The sequence below is a fragment of the Dasypus novemcinctus genome, chromosome 4, assembly GCF_030445035.2.
Source record: "Dasypus novemcinctus isolate mDasNov1 chromosome 4, mDasNov1.1.hap2, whole genome shotgun sequence".
Classification (NCBI taxonomy): Eukaryota; Metazoa; Chordata; class Mammalia; order Cingulata; family Dasypodidae; genus Dasypus; species Dasypus novemcinctus.
The window spans coordinates 96,817,568-96,829,930 of NC_080676.1; the positions used below are offsets into that span (position 1 = coordinate 96,817,568).

General features: G+C 36.2%; 1 protein-coding gene across 2 annotated transcripts in view; it reads right to left on the minus strand.

The window, feature by feature from the left end:
* Positions 1 to 12,363, minus strand: part of ALCAM (activated leukocyte cell adhesion molecule) — a 191,830-nt gene that overhangs the window by 30,654 nt on the left and 148,813 nt on the right. For both annotated transcript variants that reach the window (XM_004460199.4, XM_004460200.3), the window contains exons 4-8: positions 9,432 to 9,496; positions 8,287 to 8,374; positions 7,654 to 7,836; positions 1,787 to 1,914; positions 160 to 292 (exon numbers count right to left, since the gene is read on the minus strand). In XM_004460199.4, the coding sequence (XP_004460256.1) occupies positions 160 to 292; positions 1,787 to 1,914; positions 7,654 to 7,836; positions 8,287 to 8,374; positions 9,432 to 9,496 (597 nt within the window). The remainder of the gene's footprint in view (positions 1 to 159; positions 293 to 1,786; positions 1,915 to 7,653; positions 7,837 to 8,286; positions 8,375 to 9,431; positions 9,497 to 12,363) is intronic.

Sequence of the window (12,363 nt, forward strand, 5' to 3'; positions counted from 1 at the left end):
CAAACCTGGACCAAATTTGAGTTGACTCTGATGCTCTTCAGTGAGTGTGTTGAAACCAAGTTAAGAAAGATACAGCTACAGTTTACTTGAAAAGATAGTCAAGTTAGAATATTAGGAATCTCTGAAGTGAAACTGGTAATAAATAAGATGGTGACTTACAGTGAACTGTGATGACTGTCGAGGCAACCATATTTTTTTCATCTTTCAGGGAGCATCTGTACTCTCCTGTTGCATTGCGCCTCACATCTGTCAATGTGTAAGTATTTGAGCTTCTTATTCCTTCTGGCTGTCCCTTATGATAGAGGCAAATGTTAGATGATTATACTTGGTAGCTACAATGAGAGCAGTCATGTTTCTTGATGAGGATGACATTTTCTCAGAGGAAAAAAAGGAATATGTTTCTTGGAAAAACAAGCATACATATTGTATTACCAACATTTGATTCCTAAAGAAATAATTCATATCTTGGTTCTAAGTAAATTGAAGAACTAATTTATATTGTATTGGAGATAACTGTTTTATTGACAGTGTGGCTTGTGTTTGAATTTTAAAGCAGATTTTTTAAAGAATCAAATATTTTAGTTTTATATTTATGCCTTGCCTAATTCCACAAAAAGATTTGAAGCACCTGAAAAGTAAATATGTCAAACATCAGGAAGGAGGGAAGGAAGGAAGGAGAGAAGGAAAGGAAGAAGGGAGAAAGGAAAAAGAAAGAAATAAAGGAAGGAAGGAGAAAGAAAAGGAGAGAGAAAGAGAGGAGAGAGAAAGAGAGAGAAATAGAGAAAAGAAAAAAATTAAGACCAGTAAAACATAAATTACCTGAGAGTGTATGTTATCAAGAAAAAATAATCGACAGGTGTTGCTGCTAAAACATGACACAAATCTGGCTCTGATAGCCAAAGTGGAAATATAATTAGTTTCAAATTTTCATTTGCACTTGAGACAAAAACAGCAAACCAATTTATTGGGAGAAACAACACTTTTTATCATCATTTAGGTCTAAGAGAAAATACTTATACTAATCTTCTGAGTAGTGCAGTGAATGACATTTGTAAACACATCTCTGCAGAAGATGCAGTTTGGTTTGTGTATGGCTTTCCTCAATGTAAGGTGATGTCAAACACAAACCAGTGAAGGCAGTTCTGTGGGAGACAAACAAGTACCCTGTATAGAACTATTTATAGTTCAGCTTCATACCACTTATGACATCCTAGAGGAATTTTCCAAATTATCCACTATAGACATCATTTCTTTCAGCTATAATAAAGATAAAAGTTGAGCTGGAATTTCAAGGTTATATCCTTTGATAAGAAATGGCATGCAGTTTTAGTCTAAAAAGCTAAAAATAATGTGCAACAGAACTGTCCCTACTTTAGAGGATCAGAGGTGTGTTCAGGATGGCACTGTGGGATTTAGAATTCATATCAGACCATTCTCCTGTCATTGTTTGTCATTCTCTAGTTAACCTGCTTCTGAAAAGCATATTCTTATATCTAATTTGAATAATTAAATCTTGAGGTTTTGTAATTATAGTTTCCTTTTTTCCCCCCTTTTTGTCCCTGAACCCTCTTAACATTGAAAAGAGACAAGAACACTGACAGGTACAGAAAAAGCTTTTAAGTGAACATTCTATAAATGTTCCTTTTTCCCAAGAATAATATCCTTCCTCACTTAAGCTACACAAGAACATAAGATTCTTAATGTCAGCCAGATGCCAAACAACAGGACAAAACAGTATATAAAATAGTATTCTAATTCAACACAGTAGATTAGTTCAAGTACTTACTGGTAAGTAAAACAAAAACTCCTCAGGAGGTGGGTTACCATTTCCCATGCATTTAAGAGTGATGTTATCTCCTTCTTTGATGGAATTTTTTGGTGGCAGAACTTGTATTGTCACCTGTTCTGTAGGATCTGCAAAAATCACAGACACAAGTTAACTGTTTTCATCAAGTATAACATTACTCTATACATACAACAAAAATGACAAAATTAAGCACAGTTTTCTTAAGAAGCTAGTAATGGCAATTACTTAAATGTATCTTTTTTTATAGATAGATTAAAGTTAATAGCTATTTGCTATACCAAGTACTAATCTTAGAACAAACTACAAAGGCCCTGTTATATAAAAATCAAATTTTTCTTAGCAAAATGTCTTTAACTGAGGTAGGAATGACCATAATTATTTTATGCGTAAAAGACCAGTAGGAACAGTCTCACTGTATGGTATCAGTATAAGGAAATTTAACTATATTATATGAATCTTAGAGTTGGGAAAGACTGAATCAGCTAGCAAAGTAGCTAAAGCTATTAGGCACCGCTGCACTCATATTACATAATAATTCCTTATATTAAATAAAAAGAGACCTGAGCTAAATAACACCAGTAAGCTCTTTTGGCATGATGGAGAGTAGTTCTGCTTTCCAAGAGATGAATCCTATGAACTGCAGGAAACCCTTAACACAATCAACAAGGCTGTAAATGTGCTGTAATTCTGTCCTGTCCATTGGAGCCAAAGTGCAACTTTTATTCTATTTTGATCATTTTTATGGAGAAAATAGGGCTAACAGATATTCTTTAGTACAGGCTGCTGCTCAATAGTACAGTGCTGAAGAAATTAAAGGCTGAATATAGTGGACCATATCTAGCAAACAGGAAGGAGGAGGTGGTGATGGTGACAGTTATAAATTACCCACTCTCCAAGTAACCAATTGTTAAATAGCTCAATAATAATTTTAACAATGAATTTTTAAATCATTTAATGCAAATGTTTACATTAGAAAACTTTTTTTCCCACAAGACTTAATAACTACTGAGGCATGTGTCCATTTTTAAACTGGAAATATGAAACATAAACTACTGTGGCATGTGTCTATTTTTAAATTGGAAATATGAAACATAATCTACCCATGAAGACCTATTTTGCTATTTGCTAATAAAGTGAGACAAGCAAGTGGTAGATTTGAAGGCTTTTTTTTCCTATCACTTAAAGACATTTATTTACTTTATAAGTTTAAAGTGCAGGAAAGAAAAAAACATATTTAGAGGGGTTGAAACAGATTACTTCTTTACCTTTTTTCTAGCTTGGGCCTCTCTAAATATTTGTCCAGAATGTTCTGAGACTAGATAATGGTTGGTTTAATATACTTGTTTCTTTTTCTTGATTTGCCTGTAGCAGTACCTCGGTTGGCAATCCCCAGCAAAGTTGGAAAGTAAAGGAAGTTTGTTTGGTCCACCACTGACCTCCCTGACTCGTGTGCATGTCCCTTCCCTCTCTAGGAGCTCAGGCGCAGCGTGTACCACTTCACTGTTGCACATCTCTCAGGGCTGACACCAGAATACTTAGGAGGAGCAATCAGCTTGACGTCCCCCTCTACTTCAAAACTCCTTTTTTTGTGTGATCTTTTTTCTATAAACTCTTTTTTTTTTTTTGAGAATGAAAGAACTAAACTGTGATCAGAGGGTTAATACAACACACTTGACTTTTAACAGTAACAGATTTCGAGATATCTCCTAAAATACTTAAATAAATTTAATGCTTTCTTGCTCTCTCCTTGCCCCTGAATTTGAATTTTACTCTGCTTATTAGTAAATCATCATTCTGCTGGTTACTCTGATTTTCTCCTTTGCTCTCTCTTACCCACTCAACCACCAAGTCTTTTTTTTAAAGATGTACTTATTTATTTTTATTTTATTTATCCCCACACCTCCCCACCCCCCCCCCCCTTGCTGCCTGCACTCTGTCCATTCGTTTTGCATTCTTCTGTCTGCTTGTCTTCTCGTCTTCTCTTTAGAAGGCACTGGGAACCAATCTGGGGACCTTCTGACATGGGAAAGAGGCATTCAGTCACTTGAGCCACCTCAGCTCCCTGGTTTGTTGAGTCTCTCATTATCTTTCTTCTGTGTTTTTTGTCATTGTTGTTGTGTCATCTTGTTGCATCAGCTCACAGAGCAGGCTAGCTCACTGTGGCACGGGCCAGCTCTCTACGGCTCATGCACGCTTACCTTCACCAGGAAGCCCGGGAACTGAACTCAGGACCTCCCCATATGATAGACGGGAGCCCAATCACTTGAACCACATCCGTTTCCCAATCACCAAGTCTTAATGATTCAAATTTCATAATTTTTATTTTTTTACATCTGATTCTCCTCTGTTATTCCCACTAACACTTCCCAAGACCAGGCCCTAATTAACCTACACCTAAGCCATTGCCATTTAATTCGTTTGCTCCCTCACCATGAACATCCTCCCTTTCCACTACTTCATATACATTTCCCCTGAATCAGTCTCCTGGAAAAGTCTTTATATATTATACTAATATTCAAGATACTTCACACATTCCCAATATGTAAAGATTGAAATAAAAATTTGACTTGTACCTACCCTGTGAAAAGCTAATATTGTGCTACTACATTTAAATCCTTGCATGATGACCAAAAGAGTCTGCTCAATTTTTCTTCCTCTCATCTATCCATCTGTCTACCTGTCCAGTCATTTATTTACGTGGTTCGCCAACATATATTGAGCCTCTGTTTTGTGCAACACTAAGTGCTGGAATTATAAAGTTAAAAACTGCATATTCTCTGCCCTTAACAGATTTTCAGTCTGTTTATAATGGCAGATACCAAATTTAACTATTTAAGGCTATGACAACATAAAAACAACATATGGTATAAGCAAGGGATTACTGATAGGTCCCAGAAGCCCGAGACTGGGAAGCTTTTAAAGGAGGAACTAACCCTAGACTTGGGTTTTGAAGGATAAATAGATGTTTGCTAAATGATCAAGGTTGTATCTGACAGTATATGGAAGGCATATAGGTAGCATTTTATAGGAGGACTATAGGTATTAGAACATAGGAGTAGAGTGAATATAATGAAGAAGTGATAAAGGTCGAGATAAAATGCAGGGCTAGATATAAAAAGATATCAGGACATACTGAAATAGGGAATGTGATGATTGATCTGATATCTCCAATCAGATTTTCATTTCAGAAAGGTATTTCTGGCAGCAGCATGAGGAGTTTGTTTGGGTTGAGTAGAAAGGAATGGCAAAATAGGAGAAACACCATTTTGGAAATCACTGCAAAAATACAAGCAATGATGAATGGTGGCATAAACTCAGACAGTGTCAGAGGCAGAAATCAGGTATACACAAAGATTCAAAAGGTTGACTGATTGGATAGGGTAAAGAAGAAATGGGACCTGAATCTCTGAACGGTCCATGTGCCGGCCAGGACCTGGGCCTCAGCAGACTTGTAGCTCCTACCCTCTGATTTCTTGGACTTACCCTGGCCAGTTGACAGGGAGGTGAAGGGGGTCAACCACCACACCAGGGAGCCAAGAGTGCCTACAGCTGCAAGCAGGAGAATTGCATCCATCATCCATGTGGAATCTAAACCCCCTCTACTGGACATAGCCATCCCAGGGGTCACAAGATGGAGGAATAGAGTATGGATTAGAATGGACTTACTAGTGTTCTGCTGGGTAACTATTATGATTAGTAAGGGAAGAAACTGTAGTAGTGATGTGGAGAGGGTGGTCACCGTGGCTGCTGATGGTCGGGAGAGGGAAGAAGAGATATGGTTTGGAATGTATTCACCGGGTGCAGTGGATGTGCCACAATGATGGAAGAGTTTGTTGATGTGGGAGGGGTGGCGTGGGTGGGGTGAGGGGTATATGGGGACCTCATATTTTTTGAATTAACATTTAAAAGAAAATAAAGAAAAAAAGAAGAAGAAATGGACTAATATATCTGTTTCAAGGCTTCTCAAGATGAATTCCTCAAATTTCTTTTTGTTTTTCTTTTATTCTTCTCCTCCCCCTCACCCACCCTGCTGTATTTTGCTGTCTGTGTCCATTTGTTGTGTGTTCTTCTGTCTCTACTTCTCCTTTTGTCTTCTCTTCTCATCTTTCTCCTCTAGGATTCACTGGGATTCAATTCTAGGGACCCCTGATGTGGAGAGAGGTTCCCTGTCAACTGGGTCACCTCAGTTCCTGGTCTCCGCTGCACTTCACCTTGACTCTCCTCTTCCTCTCTCTTTTGTTCCATCATTATCTTGCTGCGTGTCTCACTTGCACAGGCACTGGCTCACCATATGGGTACTTGGCTTACCACACAGGGACTCAGCTCACCTCGTGAGCACTCATGCAGGCATTTGGCTCACTGCATGTGCACTGGCTCACCATGTGGGCACTCACGTGGGCACTTGGCTAACCACACAGGCACTCATGCAGGCACTCTGCTCACCATGTGGGCACTTGGCTTGTCATGTGGGCACTGGCTCGCCATGCAGGCACTCATGTGGGCACTCGACTCACCACATGGGCACTTGGCTCACCGCATGGGCACCTGGCTCACTGCATGGGCACTCAGCTTGCCACGTAGGCACTGGCTCGCCATGCAGTCATGGTTTCTCTTCTTTTTCACCAGGAGGCCCAAGGATTGAACTCAGGTACTCCCCTATGTTAAGCAGAGGCCTTATCACTTGAGCCACATCTGCTTCCCAAATTTCTTTTTCTTAAATGTACTCTTCCTTCCTTTCCCTTCCATTCTCTGAAGTCTTCTTTGATCAGTGGCTCTCAAACTATGATCCTTGATCATCATCAGCAACATCACAAGGGAATCTGTTATAAATGGAAATTTCTGGGCCCCTCCAAAATTCACCTTCTAAATCAGAAACTCTGGGCAGGGTTGAGCACTCCGTATTTTAACAAGTTTTTCAGATGACTCTGATGTACAGTACAATTTAAGAATAATGTCCTAGAGTGGAGCACCTAAGCTTTCAGGATTCTTCCCTGCAGTGTGCCATTTTAGAGTTATGATTTCACATAATCCCCATAATAACACTGTGAGTTAATATTATATATTTTCCCAGTTAAATATAACAAAACTGAGACCTAAAGTGGTCAAGCTATTTTTCTATAAACACATCATTGGGACTGCAATGCCAGCACCTTTGCTTCTAATCATTAATTATCATGGCACCTGTCTTACAGGAACAAGCATAGTGCTAGAAAAAAAAGATCTAATCAAGTCTCTACCACTAATTTAAGGCAGGCTTCTTGGCCTCAGTTTCTGCCTCAGTAAAATAATGAATGGAGTTATAACGGATGATCATGAGGTTTCCTCTGTAGTTTAATATTCTGTGTTCTAAATCTATAACAAAGTGATTAAAGTAAACCAAAACATATCGGACTACAACATCCAATTAAGTTTTATAATTAAATTCATTAATAATATAAATATCTTTATTAAAATGGAAATCACCTGAAAGGCCATTGAGCCATAAACCTATATTCACCTGTCATTCATTCAGAAAATGAACAGAAAGCATTTTGAACTCCTACAATATTTACCACCATGTGCAAGTACTGAGGACTACCAGAAAGAATCAGACCAAGGAACAAACCTTGCCTTTAAGATACTTATAGTCCAGGAAAATACAGTAGAGATACTCATAAATTACATACTAAATAGCAAAAGATAGCGTGTTTGTGCTGTAGATTTTCCAAGGAAGAAGAGGCCATTTGGGTGCCATGGTTGGAGGCAGAATCCTAAAAACCTTTTTCATTGGGACTCAAAGGATTAATAGCATTTCGTCATTATTCCAAATAAATTAAAATTGTATACTTATATATTGAGCAACTTACAGTAAATATCAAAGACTGCTTGTTCAGAATAAACCATTTTCTGGCCAGATGGTCCATAATACGTCACAGAGCAGGTGAATGGCATTTGTATATCAGCTTTGGTCGCCTTGTACTCCAGGGATGAAGTCATGGTATAGAGCTGAGTGACTGGATCCATTTGCTTTTTAAAATTTATGTCCACCACTGAAGAAAATAAAGAGAGCTAATGATAGGATCTTTCACTGGAAAATCACCATCCTTAATTAAATGTCACAGCACCTTTGAGAAGTGATTTTGTCCTTCTCACTGTATTTAACAGGAGAAGAAATTGACAGGCAGTGAGGTGGGATGTCTTTCCAAAACCATGAATCAGAGGCATAGACAGAAATAGAATCCTGGAATCCTGTCTCCCATGCACTTTAATTAACTTCTAGAACATGCCATATACAGAAATAATTTTCTCTGCTGTTAATTCTTCTTCATAAGAGCTAAAATGGTGGTTTTAAAAAAATCATTTAGATAATTCAAGCAACAAAGCATAGAATCATAGATCAATGGAGAGTACCACATTTAGATGCAGAGGATTCTGAGGGAAGCCTAGACAAGAGAAAGGCAAAGCAGGTCACCTGAATTCATTGCCCACATCAAACCCACCTTCTTCAAGAGGTTGAAGCACTTTTCCATTTCTGTACCACGTGATGTTGCCATCAGGATAACTGTCTTTTGAAATGCAGTCACCCAACTGCAAAATAAAGAAGAAATGGTACCACCTTGGTTCGATCAGCAGTTGTCAATTTGAGAGCCCCAGACTTATCAGGGCTGCAGTTATTACAAAACCTTCTTGACCCTTTTGTTTTCCAAGCACTAAGGACAGAATAAATGTTCTTTTGTGTAGAAACAACGTCTTATATTAAATATATATAGTGTTGCCCAATTTTAAATGTGCAATAGACCCTGATGCTATTAATAGTCACATTTGTTTCAGGGTAACATTTCTGTAAATCTAAACTTCTCTAAAAATAGTTTATTATTACAAAAAAAATGTAAAAAAAAAACTTCTAAATTGATTTAGACATTATTCATTTTTAACATTAATTAAATAATATAACTATATTAATTATTACCATAGTTCACAGATTTGCAGATGTGAGAATCATTAAATGTGTTAAAATGGAGCTGCCTCTCCAGTTTCATGCTGTAGATATTTCATACTACATATACTTACCATGATCAATAATCCCCATTACATTTCACATGTCTTCAAAGTATTTTAACTTCAATATCTGGTGTTTATCAAATAATATTATATAATAAGATTTAATTTGATTCAAAGACCTCTAGACTTCCTTTATTTCCTCCACAAAGGAAAATTTAGGCATTTTGTTAGTGAAAAGGAGATTGTGAATTGATGTGCCCACGTATGGAACTCCAGCTTTGAAAATAACTTCAGGTTTCCCTCAGGGTATTCTCTTTCATATCATATTACTCCGCGCTGTTGAAAAGCTTTTTCCTACCTTGACCTGGAGAAACTCTACTCATTTCCATGACTCCTTTAATATTCAATTCATTTAAACAAAAAAGACTAACTTTTTTTGCTCACATTTCCCTCTCTTCCTTTCACAAATGACACACCTTCCTCCATTCCCCACTGTACCTTGGGCATACTTTGTTACTGGCACCTACATCCCTGTCAGTTCCTGAAGAGCAAAGTCTTTCTTATTTGCCCTGGAATCCATGGCCAAGAGAAGGCACTTAACACTAGGTTAAGTAAAGGCAATTAATCAACAACAAGTTCTTACCTTTTGTAGCTTTTCTGTTTCCAGAAACAATGCTTTGCTTACAATTTCTGGTTTAGTTGGTTGCTCTAAAGTTAAGTAGAGAAAGATTATAGGTACACATGGAAGAAAAAAAGGGCATTTGTGATTTCATTTATTGCAAAAGAATTCATTGGTCAAAGCAGAAAAACAAGCAACAAAATATAGAATAGATTCCCCCTCAAATATTTGTTTTCTTATCTTAAATATTATTTTAAGTGTTTAGAACTCCTTTGAATAAAATATCTTTAGTGTTTTCTCATTACTTTATAAGCAGTCAAAATAGGTTTGACAGTGAAACAGAAGTAATGTACCAAATAAGAAACTATTGTCCCCAGTTGATTAGCGTGTGCACTTTCTACTTATCAAAAACTACCAACTCATTAGGTGAAGGCTTTAACCCATATGAATGAGAATCACCAGGATGTTTGCTGAAAATGTAGATTTCTGAGTCCCACCTGTCCTACTGAATCAGAATCTTTGAGTAACTGCAGAAATTCACATTTTTAACCAATTCTCCCAGGGATTCTTGAGCAAAGTGAAGTGTAGTAATTACTGCTCTAACAACATGGGAAATAAAATCCTAGTCAGGGAATGTAGAAGCCCATGTCTCCTATGTATCTCAAACCTTTTCTTTAAAGTCGAGTTACATTAGGAAACTTACAAATGTGGGGAGATCTTTCAAATTTGAAATCTGAGTTGATGTACAGAAACATTTTAAATAAATGAAGTTATATAAGCATAAATTTTAATAAAGGCTTTAGAGAAGAACTAATTAATAATTGCAGCAGTAATTTTATGATTTAAACTAATTTTAAGCTATTTTAATCTTAGTTGCTAATTTCTTCACTGATATACTTTGTATCTTTTAATTAGCTCCAACAATTAGTGTATAGAAAATATATAGTGCCTCATTGTCATTTATTTTGTAAGTCTAATGGAATAGAATTATTTTCATCAAAACAAGAACAACTCAGAAATTCTTTCTTTCAGAGGCTTATTGTTTTCCATCTCCAATTTTGTTTACCCCCTAAACTAAATTGGATTTTTTATAACTACTGTTCAATTTGAATTTCAGTTATTACAAATAATACCTACCCAGACCAGAATAGATACCTAGGAAAAAGAAAGTATTTAGAGCAGTAAAATGGATATCATCAAGGCTGTATACCAAAAACATGTAACCTTCTTCAGGTTAATATCTAGAGTTAATTTCTCCTTTAGAAATTAGAATAATGAATAATAATGAATCTGCCTAAGTATTGAACTCATGCACTTTAATTATAGGAGGCCTATTTACTATTAATTCTAGAAATACAATTCTATTAATATAATTTTCACAAGGGTGATTTTCCAGCTCTCAAATACAGATTAGAAACAAAACATAAGAAAAATGGGAAAATTGATAGAATAAAGTAGGAAAAACAGAAACAATTATGTTAACACAAACAAGAAGTGGCATCTGACTATTTACTTGTTAAGAAGGTAACAGAAAAAATATACAATACTACCAAAAACTCAAAACAGGTAACAGTTTCTGAATAATATACAGTGTGGGGATTAAACCTTTCCACATATCAGTAAGCCTTGATGTCATCACTATGCCAATGTAAAGTTATTAATGTTCATAATTACAATTCTGACTTATAGAGAATATATCAAATTCCATTCAGAATCCATGTTTAAAAAGACACGGAGTTGTCCTGAGTGATATTGCAGGGACAGAAGCAGGACGTTATATATCCTGCTATAACCCACTGACTGGACTGGGAGAGAGTGTAACCTACGATGTAAACTACAATCCATGCTGTGTAGCAGTGCTCCAAAATGTACTCATCAAATACAGTGAATGCACCACACTAATGAAAGAAGTTGTTGATGTGGGAAAAGTAGGGGGTGTGGGGAGTGGGTTATATGGGAACCTCCCCTATTTTTTAATGTAACATTTCGTGTGATCTATGTATCTTTTAAAAATAAACAAAAAACATATTTTTTAAAAAGGCAAGTATATAACACATTTGAGAGAGGCCAGAATTCAAAATATTTAAGTAGAATGAAATTCTTGGAGCTTAAGAGAGTAAGCCAAAATTCTCTGTGGACTAAAATCAGTTATTTAGTGACACCTCTGAGATCTCAAGAAAGGTATGCAGTCCATCAAGTCAAAATTAATAAGAAAGTAAGAATAAATGATTTTTCACTTCTCTTTAAGGAGTATCTACGCCTAGAATATATTGAGAGATTTGAAAATCCTTTAGAAAAAATCTAGATTATAAATACAAACAGATAGTAGAGAGTTTTGTCAAGTTGCACTGTTTTCTAGTCCACCAAAGTCAAATATCAAAACAAGCACTCCTCACTTCCTCTTACATAGAATGCTTTATCAATGTACACATAATGTGTTAAAATCCTTATTCTTTTATACAAGGCCATGTATTTCCAAAAATATTTTCTAAAATTCTTTCTTATTTCAATACAATGAAACTGTAGGAAACCTAGGGAAACCTGACAAAAGGATGCTTAAAATTTAGTCCTCCCTGCACTGTTATTCACCTTTCTATTTGGAAGAGTCACAGAGAGTATGGTGGGAATAATACAGTTTTGGGAATAATGGTAAAACCTATTATATTTCCTTGAGTTATTTTCTCCTTATACCTTTGTTTCAAACCCTCCATATTAACTACATATTTTGTATGTAATTTTCTCTTATATTAGGTTGTAACAATCGATGGGTATTAGTTGGAGGACCATAAAAGAGGACACGTACTATTTTAGCAAAATTGCATATTGATTCCAAAGTGTTGTAAGAAAAAAAAAAGAACTTTATGTGAATTATGTCTTAATATGATCCAAGAATTCATCACCAAAGTATAGAATCGAAAGAAAAAATAATGCCACAAATGTGCTTGCATTATTAAAG